Source organism: Lagopus leucura, unplaced genomic scaffold (genome assembly GCF_019238085.1).
Source record: "Lagopus leucura isolate 7727_CA_CO unplaced genomic scaffold, USGS_WTPT01 Super-Scaffold_73, whole genome shotgun sequence".
Taxonomy (NCBI): Eukaryota; Metazoa; Chordata; class Aves; order Galliformes; family Phasianidae; genus Lagopus; species Lagopus leucura.
In genome coordinates, this window is record NW_024962252.1 from 45,065,962 (window position 1) to 45,084,792 (window position 18,831).

Consider the following 18,831-nt stretch of genomic DNA (forward strand, 5'->3'; position numbering starts at 1 on the left):
GAAATAGGCATTGCACAACAAAAGAAAATGATTTTTTTAAAGATCTGGAACTAGAGATGTAAACAATACAGAGAGGAGCTTTGAAAAAATAGTAGAAAAAAATTCCTATAAACACTTCTCTGCCATAGTTTTAGAAGGGTAATTCCACGTTCCTGAAGTAAAGAAAGAAACTTTAATGCACTGGTTTTCATGCATATGATATAGAGTCTTTTCAAACACTCCCTGAAATGCTGAAGTGAAAAATAACACAATTTCTTTCTGAGTTCTTCTTTATCCAAATATATATATCTTCACACAAATACAACTCCTTAACAAGGACAGTGAGAGCTTGCTAAAATAGGAAAAAATAAAAAAATAATCTTTAAATAAAAGTTTAATTCACTCTTACTTTACAGAATATTTATAAGCACCTTATCATTTTACTGTCAGTTCTAAAAAAGACCAACAAGAGACTGAAATGACTTTAACTGATGAGATATAGGAAAGCTTTTGAACAAATGGATACATGCTAAGCAAAAGCACAGTAATATTTTGTACACCACAAGTAATGAGAATCTGGATTTGGTTTATTCAAATTTTGCTTTCTCGGAAGCAAAGCGTACATGTTTGTAAACATCAAAATAAACATTACTTATTTTTACAATTTGTTAAACAAATGCTTTTTGCACTAAAGGGTATTTGTAGAACCATCTATTTGCCTGACAGTTCTCCTGTAGACCTGTGCTTCAGTATCTTTCTTAACAATTGGATCCCTTAGAACTCTAACAGTGCTTAAAAATTTCTTCCAATGATGTGCAAGTCATAGGCAAGGCCAATTTGATGAGCGCCCTTCCTTCCACAGATTTTAATCAGTATTTAACTAATGCAAATGTGAAAAACTATACATTTTCAGCAAAATGTTTTGATTTTGGTCCTGTGGTTAAAGACCTTCTATAATTGTTTACATGGATCTGATCTGATTCACAAGCATGTACACAACAAAACCACTATACCAATGTTTCTTGGTCTATGCATAAAAAGTATGTCTTCTACTTACACTAAACATACAAAAAATAAACTACAAAAATTGTTTACACTTGATTTCAGCAAAAAAAGCTTTCTTCAAGAAAAATGATTCTTTTTTTTTTTTCAGCCATCAAAAAAGGAATGCAAGTAAACAATAAATACATGTGCTTTCTCCATATAGACATATTTACACTTGAGTCTTTGGCTTATGTTTAAGTTTCTTTATAAAGATCTTTATGTGATCCAGCCATCATTGCACATTAAAACAAAATAAGCCAGTTTTTTTTTTTTTTTAACTATATATAATATATATATGCAACACTTGAAACGTATAAAGAATGAACCTTACTATCAATCTGCACTGTTATTGTACTTTAACAATGTATCAAAAGGAAAAAAAAAAAAAGAAAATTAATACCATATAGGAAATATTGATACATGCAACAGATGGTCGCTCTACTGTAATTGAGAGACGGCTGCATATACAAACACTGAAAAGTCCTAATTTGCGCAAATCTCTTCTGACTCTGGTTTTCATTAAATAGTATTTATGTGGCACTAAATGTTGATACTGTATACAAGCATAGAAACAGATTGAATTCTTTTATTAAGATACACAACTTCATAAGAAAAATACTTTGCATTTAAAATTTAAAATCCCCCCTCCCCCCTCTTCCCCTAAAATCTTTCTTCACAGGATCAAGAACTGTTGTCAAAACAGCGTAATGAGATTCAGATATTTGGTGAACTTTGTCACATCCATTCCAACTAAGAGGATTCCAGATACTCCAGTGCAACGTCATAGCAGAAGCGATACTGCTCCTTTAAGGGAGAAAGGGAAAAAAAGTAATAAAGTTAAATTGACGTTCTAAATCATTAAACAGCAGCAATGACTACAAACAAGAATAGCCTTTTCTGACTACTAAACAATTTTAAATTCAAGACTGACACACTTGGGTTGGTTTTCTTTTTTTTTTCCTCTTTTCACTTTTCTTCTTTCACCCCTCTATTACACAAGTGTATTACCAGCTCTGACTTATAAACAAACCATAACCAACAAAATATAAAAAATAAACCTGACCATGAAATGCAATGATTTACTTCTCCAATTTTTTCAGCTTTTGAACTGGTTATCAAACATGAGAATCTCTCCTATCAGCCAGAACATTTTTGCAGTGAAGCCGCTCAACTCTGAAACACCATGTACATGTAAGTTAGCTGATATTCAGCAGGTAACTACTGCTTGGACAGCAATATAGAGAATACTGAACTATGACACTACGCTGCCCTGGGTCTGCATTTTTTCAATAGCTCTGATGTAATGCCCAGGATATGAGAATGCACATTTAAAAGAGAAGTTAGAGCTCAAAAGTTCAACATACTTAGTATTTCCTACAATAACCCTGCTGTTCAGAGCTGGTACTTGGGGAAAGGGAGGAGAAAGGAGAGAGGAGAAAGCAGCGAGAATTAAAAACAAGAAATGAACTCAATCCCTATTGTCCTTACCACCAAACAAAACAAACCTGCCTTTGTGATTCATTTTTGGTTCAAAATAAGCCAGTGTGATCAATTAGCAGGAAATGGTAGGGATATCTTAAAGGTTTTATTGTGCTGCTTTTTTGTGTTATCTGATCATGCTGTTGAATGTAGGGCACATGACAATGTTGTATATTGGTTTTCCTGGTTTGTTTTCTAACTAATGACTCAACAGCTGCTGCTGTTCAAGAGTTCTGAATAAAAACCCACAAAGCACAGCAATACATAACTACAGAAATTCAATATCTGCAAATGAAAACTGTACTGGAATTCAGGACTATTTTGAAATTAAATATAAGTTTTCAGACTATTTATCAGAAAAAGACAATCTACCTTGGCCTCCCTTTACAGTGACACAAGTAATTTTCCATGTGATCAGACCAGTTTTCCTCACAGCAGTGAACTGAAATCAAGGCAGCAATTCAATATGTTGCATCTCAGAAGTCTATAGCACAGCAGATTGTAAAGTATTTGCAGCAAAACAAGCAATACCTAGACCAATGTTACTGCTGCTGCAATATGTTCTAGTTGTTAACATGTTAACCATTTTTTAATTTATGCAGTAGCAATGGATGGAAGTGATACACATTAATTAAGCAAATCGTGTCACAGAAGCTACTTGATACTAAACAAGCACTGACACCTGGAAAAAGGGCAGTGTAGGAAAAGACAGCTACAGCCATTTTGCTCAATATGCAAGTTCACAAGGTCAGAAGCAATTTTCAGGATGTATAAACTGCAAAACATTTTTAATTCCGATTGGCATCCCTGAATCTTATGCTGTAGGCAGCCATCTGGCTGAAAAGTGACACTGGCTTCTGGCAGCGTGAGAGTCAAATGGCAGAAGCACCAGAGCACTGTCTAACCTGCTTTCACATTCAGCTACAAGGAGGAAAAAAAATGCATTTGGAAGACAGAGGAATTTTTAAGCACTTTCCATGATGTTCAGTTTTGGTGACTGAAGTGATTAGACAGACAGATATGCATTCATGTATACAAACACATTCAGAAGAGTGAAGGTCATTTTGAGTTCTGCCAATGTACATACAAATACTTTGTTCCACCTTGTGGCTTTGCTAATTCAGGCTTATGTCGTTTATGTATTTCCATACTAGATCCCATAATCTTTGATTTTTAAGTGCTGAGGTATCATTTCTGACTACTAAAGGTAGAGTAACAAACACTAGCATTATTCAATATAGCTTCCAAAACAGCAGTTATTATACTTATAAAGAAGTAAAATATACAGATCTCCTTTACAGCTTCTTCCTACCAAGAAGAAATGCCTTGTTCTGTGAAATTTCAGAATGGCTTCTGTGAGCACAATGTGCCACAACTTCTACTCTAATAGTCCAGGTTCTTTTGAGAAATTAAAGATCAGCCTGTTAAATGAGAATGTCCTGTGAAAGTAACAGTATCACTAAAAGATAACTAGCATAAAAACTTAGCCTGGCCTCTCATGATGCTGACTAACGTGTACACACAATAAATTTCCACCATAAGTTGTTATGTTTCTGAACTTTATGCTCACACTAAGAATTAGGTCAGCCTCTGCTCAATATGTACTACAATAAGGGGGTGTAAAGACAAGTCACCTTCTCTTAGCTCAAGTCCCACATAGGGTTGCTTTGATTTATGGACACAATACTGCATGCAGCTCACAGAAGACAAGTCTCTGGCTCCCTGGCCATTTGTAGTAATTTTGTTGGGCTTTTTTTGCTTACCGGAGTTTCTACCATGTTGGGTTTACTGTTCCTCAAAGTCTTCACAGCATGGAAAACATCAACCACATTCTGCCTTTTTACCATCTCAACCACAATGCCGATGGCACAGAACATCCCACTCCGGCCACCACCATTTCTGTACATAAGGAAAAGAGCTGATTAAATGTCACTATAGCATAACAGGGCACCCAGTGCATGCTTCTGTAAGCATAAGTGACTTGTGACTCCTGCAAAGAGACAAGGTTTTGGCAATCATCTTGCAGCTCCAATGGGTTTGGTTTGGTCTGAGACATTCTGTGTTTCTGACCTTGCTCTCAATAACTTCTTTTGGACCCTGTCTTTGCAGACCACCATGCCATCCAGCTGTGTTATAGCTCAATTTGCATTTAAAATTAGAAAGCAAATTCAATGGCAAGTACAATACTTTCTGTTTAGTTCTGGAAAGAGGCTAATTTGACTTATTTTAGAATATGGGGATTATCCAGCTAGAGCAATGCCAAGGCACCACTGATTAGGTATTTTGTTGACCTTTATGGATACTTCTGAACTATGTTAATCTTCACTTTAAAGAAAGTTGGATAGGTGCTTTTTCTTGCCAAGTATAAATAAGCCACAATGTTCCATGGATACAAGGATGAGTGGGTGGAAAGTGGCCACAAGGTAATTCCAAACATTTATGCAGAAACTTTTTTTCCCTTGTAAAGGAGAAATTTGTGATTTACTTTTAAGATTTAATTTTTTTACTTAAAGATACATATAAAGGAAAGAGATTGGGAGAAAAAGATACTGCGTTTTTAAAATGTCTGAACTAGATCCTTTTTAACAGGAATTTTTATTGCTAATACTTTTAAGGAACAGAACAAGTGTTCTTTTTTTTTTTTTAATGTCAGTATTAACAATATTTTTAGGATCACACTATAGAATTTTTTCTAGATCTAGGCCTTCTGGAATAAAAAAGAACACAAGACAAGCCAGAGGTACACAAAAAACATGACCTTTGTCACTCAGTATAAAATACTATGTTATTTGTCAAAACTTAAACTGAACTACAGAAATTCATCTGTACATATTTTGCACTTGAAAAACACGCTATCAGGTACAGAAGACAATACACAGTATCATTTAGGATCATAAAAAAAATACTCATGGTACCTTGACCTGAAACAAACCTGAAAGTTAACCAAACCTGAAAGTTGACCAAAGGTTGGCCTGCAGTACCAGGGATACATTTTCTTTCTTTTTTTCTTTTTTAAGCGACAAAGATATCCATAGGAATATACCCATTAGAATCCCACTTGAACATGAAAAAAAAAGGAGTAATTTATATATATTTGTTTGAAGAGCCGTTACTGAGTTTCTCAAAATCACTCACAGACAATGAATGATGGTCCGGCCCTCCCCTTCTTCACATTCCTCCTGCCATTTTTCAACCTGGAGGATTAATTTCAAGAAGGATCTCTTGGAGGCTGGTACATCTCTGTGAGAAGCCCATCCCAAATACTGGAATTGCTGCACCATTAGATAGCCCTCTTGTGGCTGAAGGAAATCAAAGAGGCTTAGGTCAACATGGCACCCTTACATCTAGGTTGAGAAAACCCACATATACAACTAATATGGTACAAAACTGTTTATATTATTGACAGATTACAACACGTATACTTTGCATATCAAAGGGTCTCAATTAATACTTCTTGGGCTCAAAAAAGATTTAAAAAGGAAAAAAATGTAAATATTTTCAAGACAGAGTCAATGCTGATCAGTCAGTATTGCAACCTATCCTCACTTCTAAAAGGCAAAATTCTCAAGAGTCAGTGTATTAGGGAGTTCCATTCTTAGCTTCAGAACCATCATTGTTGAATTCCCAGAGCTAGAGAAATGCAGAGACACATGCCATTAGCTACGTTTTAAACCTTCCCATGCATGAACTAACCCCATTATAAATAAGCAAGTAATATTCAAGTATCTTCTTCCTTAAATAATGTCTTCCCTTTCTGTCAGACTATTACAGTCATGAGGGCCTTGTTGCCAGTTTGAGCCTTCCACGTGGTAGATCCTTTAGAATTGTATTAGGATGACAAGAGAAGCCTCAGCTACTGGAAAAAGCCTGTTAAGTTTCTTAACAGTGGAGTGGAGGCAGGTGAAAAGTAAAAGGAATATGCATTTTGTAATAGGGAGAACAGTGCACAGAAATATTTAGAAAAAGATATTAAGGCAAAATGGATGGAAAATGAAGAGAAAAAGAGAATTAGAAAATCAAAACAGAAAAAAAAATGAAAAAGCGAATAAGAAATGAACCGGAAAAAAAAAAAAAAAAAGAAATTAAACATGCACCAACAAAAAAGTGTTGTAGCATAATATTTACCACCATCCCCATTCCTCTGCTTCCTATACTTTCCAAACAGGGCATGAAGAGCTGGTTTTTCTTTGTTTTTTGTTTTTTCCTTGACTCTGAATGTAAGCAAAGTACAATTTACAGAAGAAGCTAGTCACACACAGATTGCCTTTTTACTTGAAAAAAATCAAAGTGTGACCAAAATATTAGTTAAAAAAGAAAAAGGTTTGTATATACGCTGGTTGTTCCAAAGTAATGCCTCCTATTTATTTCCATGGACACAACAAAAGATACAAAGAACGCAATAACACTGATGGAGCAAATTCTCAGCTGCAGAATCACAGAATCATAGGGAATCATCAGAATTACAGAATCATACAAAACAGTGCTTTTAGACTCAGACACCCCTATTAGTCAATTTGCGTCAGTGAACTCATTGAAAAGCTCTTCTTTTTGCACTGTGACAGCTGTGAATGGCCATCCTCAACATGCCTTGTCTTTCATGTCACTGTCACCACTGCTGAAACGCACCACCCACTGCCTCATTGTGCTATCATCCACTGGTCTCCATCAATGTTCAGCAAGCATCAATGAATGTCCATGGGTACAATTTTTTCTGCATGGAGAAATTCAATGACACCCTTGTGCTTCATATGCACTTCCATGTCAGACACCATTCTATCAGACTGCCCCTCTGCTGCCATCTGTCATACAGCAACAAAATGTAACAGAATATTGGCAGGAAGGTTCAACCTCTACTGCTATACCACCAACATCTGCCTCTAATGTTGTGTGCCAAAATAATAACACAGGAGGCACTGCTCTTGAAGTTTGTAACAGCAATTGTTCAACATTAATGAAAGTTAAAATTATACTACAAACCACAGTTGGTGGCTAATATCTAATATTAGATGGTGGCCTGATCAGTATTAGCTGAATAATACAGTACGTCAACCAGGGGCTGCTGGTTAACTGCACAGATGCATCTGTATCTTTTTACTTGTAGGCAACATAAATAAGTGATTTATGGAGCTGAGCAAGAAGAACAGACACTGTGTTGCAAACAGGGTTTGATAAGATGCTGTGACAGTGTGAAACACTTTGGAACAGCAAAGGGACAAGACAATGCAACGTGTGAAAGAACTGACAAAATTGCAAGACTGGCATTGGTTCTGAAGTTAAGAAAAGGTGACAAAGGTAGGTTAAGGTACAGTGGTGCAGAGTCCTCCAGAGGAACTTTCAGAGTTTTTTCACACCACGCTTTATAGGATGTGTAGTTCTTGGAGCTAAAACTGAGAAGGTGCTGGTTGCATAACCACTTTGAGTGCTGCAGTTCCCGATGTAGGATGGGAAACATCTCATGGAAGTTGCAAATAAAATGCCTGTCACTACATGCTCTTTACATGGATATTCCTTTCTCCATACACTGACTAAACAGAATCCTTCTCACACAACTTTTGCTTACATGGAGAATATTACAGAGCAGTCACTCATCTCACTGTTCTCTCTACCTAATGGGTAGCTCTAGTAAAGCCCTGGAAGCTAGCATTAGATTTTAGTACTTTAATTTTTCTGTCGAAAGAACATTAATATTTTACTACTATTCAAAATTAAAAACCAGAATAGCCAAGAGAGTGTTAAAAACTGTTACATGTTATGATAATGCTTACTCTTGTTAGATTGCATATCCTGAAAATTCGGTTTATTACATCGCAGTCCATTGAACAAGACACACATTCCACTTGAATGGGACCGTAACGCAGTATTCCTTCTTCAGGCCAGTATTGTGGGCAGCCCTGTGCCAGAGCAAAATGGGTACAAATAAATATTAAGTTACAACGGGAGCATTGTCTTGCACTACTGTAGACACCACACCTGGCCTTTACTTGTATTATTAGTTGCTGTAAAGAAGAGCAACAGAATAACTGTAAAACAGCTGCACTGCTCAACATCCTATCATGTAGTGGGTGCAGAGATATTAAAGCATGTGACAGTAAATGGAAAACTCAAGCCCCAAACTAACCTGTGCTAAGTCGACCTCGTTTAACATCACAAGAGAAGTACAGCCGTAGTCATACACTAATCTCCAGAAATCTTTCACAGTGTTTGGTAAAGGATGTTGCGTGACAATAAAAGCTGCCGGCTGCCTGTAGCTCTGCAAACGCAAACAAATTTATTAGCAATTGGTAAAGGAAGTACTTCTTAACTTCCGCTCAAACTCCGCAACAAAAACAAACTATATATAGAACAAAGCTGTAACATCAATTACAGCAGATTTCACTGAAGGTGGTGTTACAAATACATCACTGCGTCAAGTAAGAACAAGGATGCTGCTGTGCTCAGGTCTCCAACCTCCGGTGATGGGCCGTGTACCACAGTTCAAATGCACAGATGGCACAGCAGAGGCTCTGGAGGGCTCTGCTCAGAAGCTGAGGCTCAGGGCCGTGCCATTCCAGGCACTGTGCCAGGGAGACTCAGCAGACAACCTGTTTCCATTCTGCACTTAAAGTGTAAAGGTAAAAGTCCCAGCTAGTCACCCTGCACACACGAAGACACATGCCAGCTCTGTAACTGAGATGCAGACAAAGCTCATCCCTGACAGTGTACTGAGATGCAATCCCAAGCTGATGGCAGCTTTTACTAGACTTCAGTCCTGGTCATCAGAATTACTGAACTGACTTCCATGACAAAGCAGAGGATAAACAGCAAAATACTATTTTGTGTAAGGACAGAAGATTCTGTTTCATGCTTGCTGTGTTATGCACAAGTACACAGGGTTTTCCAGCCCAGCATAAGTTGCCTGAGATACAACTAACAGCAGAGGGGTTAAGTCTCTTTAGGATATGACTTGCTAGCAGCAATCAGAAGAAAAAAGAATGGCAGTTTTATGCAGACAATCTGCAACTATGCATGGCAGAGTTCTGCAACAAGGGAACTGGCAAGAAAGCACTGATAGGTTCATCTGAGAAAAAGAGTAAGGACATGATACCCTTGTTAGGCTTATGGGAACCTAAGTGTCAAGTTTGAAGTAAAAATTCTGGGACTTCTGTTCACAATGCAGGGATCCCCACACTAAGTACTTAGCACCTGTACTGGCACAAAAGCATTTAAGATGCTTTTTATTGAAATAAGTAGATTACATTAGCCTAGAAGAGGGACATGGCAGGGCAGCTTGCTTGCTTGCAGATTGGCATGAGGGAACTTCATATGCAATATATTAATATGTCTTCAGAGAGCACAGTTTGAGTCCAGGAAGGAAAAATACTTTTTCCCTTTCTACTTACTGTAAATTGTGAAGATAACAATCTAATGCCTTTAGTATCAGTGCTTATTTGACAATAAAATAAGGAAGAGGACAGTTTTCTCCCTATAGTTTGCTATCTTTTCCCACTGTGTGAAGTATACTGAGGTGCAGCCTGTGTCCTGCTTCCTCCATCTATTCAGGTAGCAAAGAGGAACATCAGCTGTCAATTCTTTCCTTATATTTTTAAGAAATAGAAGCTGATGCTTTCCTATCCCTTTCCCCATCATTTCTGGTTTCTCCTGAGACAAGAGCTCATACTGAGATTAAGATGATCAGACCTTCAGAAAGAGCAGGCAGGGTATCTGCTATCACACTGGGAAGCAGACACCTTTTTGTGGGAACACAGGAACAAATACGCTGTGGAAAGAAGAAAGTTTCTATTTCTGTTTTGCTACTGAAACTCTCCTTTCCCGGCAATGAGATTCTCTTTTCTGACTAAATCAGTACTTAAAAAAAATGACAAAAAAAAGCAAAAACAACCCCCACCCTTTCATCAACCGAATTTTTAACTGTACTTACTGTCTTGTTATATGCATTCTTTGTAATATAATGTTTTCTGCTGCTTTCTTTCCCTTTATTACTATCATTTCAGTCTGTACAAACTTGCCTCCATTAACATGCTGCTTGGTTTTTCTCTCTGCCTTCCACACTGTTACACACACAGATTCTTTCTGCCATACCACCTTTAGTCTCTGTTGTTTCTCTTTCTCCCCAAACACTCCTTCACATAGATGTACTGGTTGGTCTCTGTAACATCAATTTTATCCAGGTGCTTCATGTAATTTTAGCTGCAATTCTAAACAATTTTGACTGCTACCAAAATTCTACTCACTACTCTAATTCATCCATTCAGCCTCTATGATTCTGTAATGGATTAGTCTCACACATGCTACTCTATTTTTCTGGCACAATAGCTAATTGTGAGATTAGGAACTGTATTTTGCTAGTAGTTCAAACATTTCCTGCACTAGCTCAGGAACAAATACCATTCAGTCCTGTTGATTTTTGATGCTATTTACCATTTTATTCCAGAATCTCTTCTTGACACTGCAGTTTCTGACAAAAATACATTTTTGAGGAAAGTGAGATGTTCTGAAAATCAGGCCACTTACTGAAGTATTTACAGTAAAAAGAGGCTTTAGAGGCCTAACTTTGGCAGTGTTAAAGGAAGGCAGAGGCAGGTATCTGACAGCATGTCTGATGAGCCTCTTTATCAACAAGACATTTATAAATAGGTTCACCTCCATTCTTTCCATTACTTCACCTTTTTCCCCTGAGAGTACTTCTGCCACTCAAACTTCAAAGATTAAAAATCTTTATATGAGAGCTACAAGTCAAAATACAAACAATAAAAAAAAAAACAAAAACCACAAAACAGCTACCCCCCAAGCATATCAAAGAAATATTTTGCTTCCTCTCTCCCTATCTCTTTTACTTCAACATACATAGATATTCTCCTAAAACAGATAGTAAACTCATCCTTAGGTTGGTAATATTTACTTCCAGATAAGCATAAGATCTTTTGAGATCCTGCTGTGATTTTGAGGTCTGGAAACTTAAACCTTTATTTAATGGTGTTGATATGGAGAGCTTTTCAACGGGTCATATAAGTATGCAAAAGACTGAAGATACCAAACCTTCTGATCCAGCAAAACAAGCTGGTGGGGGTTCCTTCCCATTTGCCACCTTTCTTTGTTAAGACTGTTTTACTGGGCACTATGCTAAGAAAGAATTACTCTTATACTAGTAAGTGTTCTCTCTCATATTACACAGCTTTCCATGGCACCGTACGTAGACAAAGAAGACAGTCTCTTACATCCATAAGAGCTGCATTGATGTAGTTGCTGCTCTCCCCATCAATAGTAATTAAGAAGGGCAGACATCTGTCAGGTGGCAGCATATCCATGAAGCGGTTCTTGTCATGGTTCCTTGGCAAGCAAGCTATGCTGCAGTCCTCGGCTTGCAGGCGAGGGGTAACAGAATTCAGGGTCTAAGAAAGAGAGGAGACTTGTTTTAATACATTGGCCTTACAGACAACATTCTCAAGATTCACTAGGTTATTAATTTAAAATATTGCAATGTGAGAAAACATAAAGCGTTAGCAAACAATTTAGCAAACAAACAAACAAATCTTATGTGTTTTGATGAGAATAAAAATACATTTCAAATAAGAGCTCCTATCTGTATGATAAGCTTACTAAGACTTTTTGAGGGCATTAAAGATGCTCCGAGTATCACTGAATGGCTTTCACCAGACACCATCCCCTCTGAAAGGAATAAAGCAAAGAGGATCCTTTGGAGTTCTAAAGAGCTATGCCTTCACTGTAGCAAATGCAAACTGAAACTCTCTCTGGTTCTCAGCCAGCACTCTTTATTCCAGACAGATACTTACTGAAATGTTATTCAAAGAGTAGTATTTCATATTTAAAGTAACTCTGCAAAGCATGTAAACATGGATACTTTATTTTGTGGAATACAAGTAAGAGATAAAATGCTGTAAATATGATATGAAAACTCTTTCCCTTAAAATAAATTAAATGTATCTACAGGCAAAAAAAAAAAAAAAAAAAGTTGACGTGAAGAGTTAGTAAAAGCTGTGAATACCTGAAACTCATCTTTGAGATGTGAAGAGTTTGTCTGAGAGTCTATTCTAATCATATCAAAATAAGCAGCTTTGAATTCACAGACAGGAATGGCAGTTTCCCCACACAGGCAAGCTTCTAGAATGGCATCATGAATAAAGATGTACTGCTCCTACCAAATTACACAAAGAAACAAGAATTATTGTCATTTAAAAACAACCAATCTTTCCTTCTTTTCAGAAAAATAGATCTGCACAGTATAAAACTCAAGGTACTGTCCATCATTAATTAATCATTAAATACTGCTTTAGTACAAACAGTCTTGTCATAATTGGGAACCAATTTTAAGTTAGTAAAACTTAAAAGCTCAGACACGGCAAATTATTTGAGGGGCTCATTTTTCTAATGGTGCTTATGGGTTTCTGTATATACGCCAGGGACTTGCTGTCTTTTTTTGTTTTATTTTTCAAAAATAGCTTTTCTTATAGTAGTAGCAGAAAGTGTAAATTGCTTCAAGCACTACCTGTGATTAGCAATTATTTGGCATGCTGTGTTCTCCTTGTGTGTGTGTGTGTGTGTGAGCTAGTACACCAATTACCTAGTAGCTAGGTTGGTTGTAAAATCAAGTGTGTCTCAATAGGAAGTATTTCTTCCCATTATTTTTCTGGCTTTCCCTTTGTTACAAAGTCAGGCAAGTACTCACTTGTATGATGACAGAAAGAGCTGACAGGCTTGTTGCATGACCTTGGCACACAGCAGTGCCTCCCATGGAGGCAACTACCCCCCAGCTCTTGTCCACTGTCTGCTCTTTGGCTAGTAACAGTGAAATTCTGACCAGGCATATTTCAGAAAGCATCAGGTACTTTGAAGAAAAACTACTATACCTCTGTCTGTACCATGTTGATGCGACGGGACCGTAATGCTTTGACACAGTTGTAGATATCCACAACGCCTTCTCTTTCTGCCATGTCTAGCATGATATCAATCACAATATAGCAACCTGTGCGTCCAGCACCAGCACTGAAGAGGAACAGTAAACACTGTTAGAAATAGTTCCATGAAAACACCTATAAAATTTATAAACTCTCTGCTGTGAGCATTATTTGTAAAACCATCCAGTTCTTTTTTCATCACAACCACTACCAAATATTTATTTTCTCTCTTTCATTATGTCTTTTAAAAATTTTGGTGTGCCCCAAACAAGCATTTTTAATCAGATTTGATTAACTAAGAAATAGCAAAAAGCATCTGTTTTTCTCTTTTTATCACCTAAATCAATACATAGAGTAAAAAAGAAGTTAGGTGAAATTAAACTTGGAAGATGATTAAGCTCACACACTTCAAAATATGACAGATCTTGTCTTTATTTAATAAATGATTAGGGATGATTTCTAAGTGATACCTTACAGTCAGAAATTAAAGTGTTCATTTTATCAGCCAAGCATTAAACTGGTTTAGGCAGCACAGTGTCCCACAGATTCTCGCTTGATTTATTTCATTTTTATATAAACCTAATGATAATTTTTGCATAGAGAATTTTAAAATTTTAAAATCTGTATAGAGTTAGTAACTTTATCTGTAGTAATTGAAATGTAAATGTAATTGAACATTTGATAAGCTGAAAGGAAATCGTCAAAAGGCTGTGGCTTAACAATACAACCCTCGCAAAACTTGCACAGGAAACAACAGCCTGTACCTGCTGCCACTAACCTCATTCTATCTTCATTCATCTACTTGTTTACATAGATTAAATTAATAATCTGCTCCAATACTATATATAAAGCTAGATTATCAAACAACTCTATCTACATTTCTTGAATGCTGTCACAAAAGTAGACAGTAGGTTACCTAATGGTAGCCAGGATGGTAGCCAGGAATATAAAATTACTTTAGCTGGTGCACTTCTTGCCAGAAAAAGCAAATCTTTTTCCATACCAGATAGGAAAGCAGTATTAGAATTCAGCTATTTTCAAATGTTGCTGCAGACAACCAAATCCTACTGCAACGTGAATCAGGTAATTCAAAATGAAAAAAACAAAACCCAGAACACTTCAAAATGATGAATGCTTCACAAGAAACTATTACAAATGCTCCCATACGCAGCTGTGGAAAAAATCAATCTACCACATCTGCACACACCTGCAGTGGACGACAATAGGTCCTGCACTAGGAGGATTAGATAATTTGACTCTTCGTATAAATGAAAGCAGGCCTGTAGCATTGTAAGGAACTCCATGATCAGGCCAGCCAGTGAAATGAAACTGTTTGACTTCACGGATTTCATTGTAGCCTCTCTGTAAAAGGCAAAAAAAAAAAAAAAGGTTATGAATTTCAAAGTATTTCACAGATAAGATATCCTTTGACTCAAATAATGGCATCAGTGATAGAACCTACATGCCATTTTCATCATTTCCCCAATTATTTAAAGCTAAGAACATATGAAGTGTAAAGACGTTATTGTATTTTAATTTCCGTTTTGAAGTTCATCATTCTTTCTTTTGCTATTATAGTATGCTAGTTTTGCCTCATTAGATAGTTTTTCTATACTTAGATGCAATTTGCATCAATTTCCAGAACTTCTGCTCATTGACAGTAAGTTATCAACATCCACAGGCAAGTATAATAATGCATCAGTAGACCACAGCTGTATCATATATCTTGCATTCACAGAGTTTGTTCTTTGATTAACTGAGATTGGCTCAGCTGCATTCAGGGCAGAGTGAAATGAGATGAATGGCATGATTCCTAGCAGAGTACCTGAGCTCAGCTCAGAAGTCTGGCTACAGAGAAAAGGTGAATGTAAGAGAGAGGATGGTAGCAGTCAACATTTCTGGGGAAACTGAAACCCAGAGAGACATGAGTGGAAAGACCTGGTGCTATGGCTGCCTATGCAGTGGGCTTAACCAAACAGAGGGATTTGGTATCCCACCTGAACACATGGAAGCACAGTCCCCGACTTACTTCTTGCCATCAGGGAATAGCATTTTTCTAAGCCCTTTCAAAATGTGCTCACCCTTCCAAGAGTGAAGGTCCTGACCACGTACTCTGCCAGGGGCTCCATCTCTACACAAGTCACCTTGAAGTCACCATAAACTTCTGTGTCATCAGGCCAATACTTGTAACACTTGACCTAAATATAAAATGAGGAACCACTTCACATCCAAGAAAAATAAAACCTTGAAGATATGTTACTGCACGTACTATGTTACACCATACTTTTCCAAAATGACCACAAACTCATGTGACTTGTCATAGCTAATGGTTTTTCTGTCAGGTTAAGTACTAGTTACAGGGAGTTTATGCTTCTTTATATAGCTGCAGTTACACACCAAATTCATTTCTAAATTAACTTTTTTTAAAATTTTAGTGTCAAACTATGGGATACATTTCCACTTATGTTAAACTGGGATGCATTTCATATCAGTAATCAAACCGTTGCAAGTAATCCCAGATATATTATTCCCTGAGGGATGTTACTGCTATTGTAAACAATTTGCTGATTTCTAGTCACTGATATAGAAGCACATTTAATCACTACTCCACTTACTGTGCTCATTTCAGTTTCCTAATACGCAAAAATGAATTTTATCTTTAGATGATTTTTCACTCAACAAAAACAACATAGCATCTGTAGTTATCTGTATATATAGCTCGCATAATACTGTAATCTGCAATGATGTGTGGACTGTCAATTCTCCCCTTTTCTCTTCTCTCCTCTCCTTCACAGGATTTGCTTGCATTCTGCTAGTGACAAGTTTTGTCAGCAGGTTTTTCTTTAGGCCCGCAGTATCAGAAGAAACAAAAACTTACTCTTCCAACTTCCACTAAATTTGTGACCATCACAACACAAGCCGATTGCTCCTGCCATATCATTCTCCAAAAATCATACACAGTCTCATGAACTGGACCTGTAAGAAAAATGCCAGGTGACACCATGCAGCAAAATAACAGACAAAGCGAATGCTAAAAATAAAATCCATTTTTTTACAGAGCTGGCATGCATGAATGCACTTGCTCAAAGATGAAAGCTTCATGAAACCACATCATCACACCTTCACAGCAGTTTCCGGCCTACATTGTTATTGCTAACCAGTGCTCAGTTTTCTCAGTTTAACTGAATTACCACATGAAATAAATGAATCACTGGAAGTGGCTTGAAAAATACAAGGACACAACAACACGTGACTAAAACTATATTAGGTTTGCTTTACATTTTTTAATTAACATGTTGGGTATGAGTTTCTTTGGATGTTCACCAACTGGTAGTAATACCAGCAGTGGGAGAGTGGCACAGACTGCGTTCACTGCCATCTCAATGCCAGCAAAGTGAGCAGCCATCAACAACAGATGCTGAAGCACAAAGGACATTTTAACTTATTTAAGTACACTTCTGAAAAGAAAGCAAGGAACACTTGTTTAAGTTTTGCCTCCTGCTCTGCTGCAGAGATCAGATACATTTGGTTGAGTGACAGTGACTTTTGACCTGTTACACCTATCTCAGAAACAGCACCCTACCACAATACAGCAGTACTGTAGCACTGCTGTGCATGACATGCACACAACTTGATCCTTCATGTAGTATGTTATGGTTTAAACGAGCAGGTAGCTCAGGACCATACAGTTGTTCGCTGACTCTGCCCCTTCCCAGTGGGATGGGAAGAAAATTTTAAAAAAAAACAAAACACAATGAAGTAGAACTTGAAGGTTGAGATAAAACTACTTATTAAGATAAAGTATAATAGTTGTGACTATATATGTATATATAAAAGTATACAAATTGTGACAAATTGCACAAGCAATTGCTCTCCAACCCCTGACTGATGCCAACCTAGCCCAACAAACAGCAGAAGGGAGGGAAATGAACGCCCACTCCTTTCAAAGCTCTCTTTCCTAACAATGTCATAAGATATGGAACACAATATGGAATACCACTTTGGCCAGTTTAAGTCAGTTGTCCCGATTCTGTCCCCTCCCAGCTTCCTGGGCTCCCCCCAGCCCTTTGCTAGTAGGAGTTGAGAAGCTGGAATGGCCTTGGCTCTGTACCACACTGCTTTGCAGCAACTAGAAACATCAGTGTGTTATCAACATTGTTCTTCTCCTAAAACCAAAACACAGCATCATACCAGACACCTTGAAGAAAACCAATTCCATCCCAGTTGAAACTAAAACAATATGCACACTAAAGTAGCAACAAATTTTTGTGCCCTGCACACAGTACAGCGTGCTACAATTTACACAGTAAAACAAAAATAAAATACAAATGTAGACTTAACCATAGAGACACCAGCTTATATAGCAGTTGCACATAAATAAAAAAGTGTGGACTGAAATGTACACATCCTGCTTTAAAACTAGCATTTAGTTTGCCCCTTTTCGTGTGGATCTACAATCAACCAAGGGCACTAATAACAAGATATTTCCAGCCAGCTATCTGATTATACTCCCAGATGAAATAATGACACTTCTAAATCTAATTATTTTTATTTTAATTCATAGCTCCTGGCATTTCATTGCAATCTTAGTCTAATCTATTCATTTTTCCTCACTGTGAGGAGTTCTATCAGAAATACAAAATGAATAATCTCCATAGAAATTCAATTTTTTCCTCTTACTCCCCTTTTTATTTAGTGTCATGTTATACTATAACGATTTTCCTCATTTCCTCTACAGAGATGCTTTGTCCATCTTGGGTCTTGCATTACCCAGATTTGCTGAGATAGTGCTAAACTTATCTTTCCATCTCCATCCTGGACTAAATCCATAACAATAAAATAAAACACTGCAATGTGCGGAAAAAAATGCCTTAAGACAGGTTGAAACCATTCTCTGTCCACATACTTCTGCTCTCTATTCATCTTCATAATTGGAAATCACAGCAGTAGCTAGTGACTTTATCAGCTGAATTTATCACTGAAAGAATTGCTCAATATATAATTAACATGATGAATAAGAGCAATTTTTACATTTATTCACATTCTTCCTAAACATGCTATGTTAATTTACCATAACACAAGACAACAACTCACAACAACAATATTGGATATACTTTATTTTAATCTATTTTCATTTTAGAAAAATGCTGCTGGATATTGCGAAGAGCACTTATTAGGTTTGATTAATATTGACAGATTCTTACCTTGGGTTGCAATGTAGTGACTTGGTCTCTGATAGCCCTAAAAGAATAATACAAGTAGGTTTGAGTATCATATTACTATCAGGGAGGAGAAAATAAAAGCATGATGTACTACAGAATTCTTATGTCTAGACAACCTTTTCAGAATAAACCAATATTTAGGAACAGCACAAAGCTCAAACCCTAAAAAAGCTGTTAATGCTGAAAAGGTTTGA

General features: G+C 37.0%; 1 protein-coding gene across 4 annotated transcripts in view; it reads right to left on the minus strand.

Annotated features, from left to right (window-relative positions):
- Window positions 1–545: 545 nt before the first annotated feature.
- PTPRK (protein tyrosine phosphatase receptor type K) overlaps window positions 546–18,831 on the minus strand; it is a 350,623-nt gene continuing 332,337 nt past the window's right edge. For all 4 annotated transcript variants that reach the window (XM_042875740.1, XM_042875725.1, XM_042875733.1 and 1 more), the window contains 12 exons: window positions 18,620–18,656; window positions 16,294–16,391; window positions 15,497–15,613; window positions 14,623–14,777; window positions 13,368–13,503; window positions 12,506–12,655; window positions 11,718–11,891; window positions 8,621–8,752; window positions 8,268–8,393; window positions 5,638–5,801; window positions 4,266–4,401; window positions 546–1,827 (listed from right to left, as the gene is read on the minus strand). In XM_042875740.1, coding sequence (XP_042731674.1) covers window positions 1,774–1,827; window positions 4,266–4,401; window positions 5,638–5,801; window positions 8,268–8,393; window positions 8,621–8,752; window positions 11,718–11,891; window positions 12,506–12,655; window positions 13,368–13,503; window positions 14,623–14,777; window positions 15,497–15,613; window positions 16,294–16,391; window positions 18,620–18,656 — 1,479 coding nt within the window. In that variant the 3' untranslated portion in view covers window positions 546–1,773. The remainder of the gene's footprint in view (window positions 1,828–4,265; window positions 4,402–5,637; window positions 5,802–8,267; window positions 8,394–8,620; window positions 8,753–11,717; window positions 11,892–12,505; window positions 12,656–13,367; window positions 13,504–14,622; window positions 14,778–15,496; window positions 15,614–16,293; window positions 16,392–18,619; window positions 18,657–18,831) is intronic.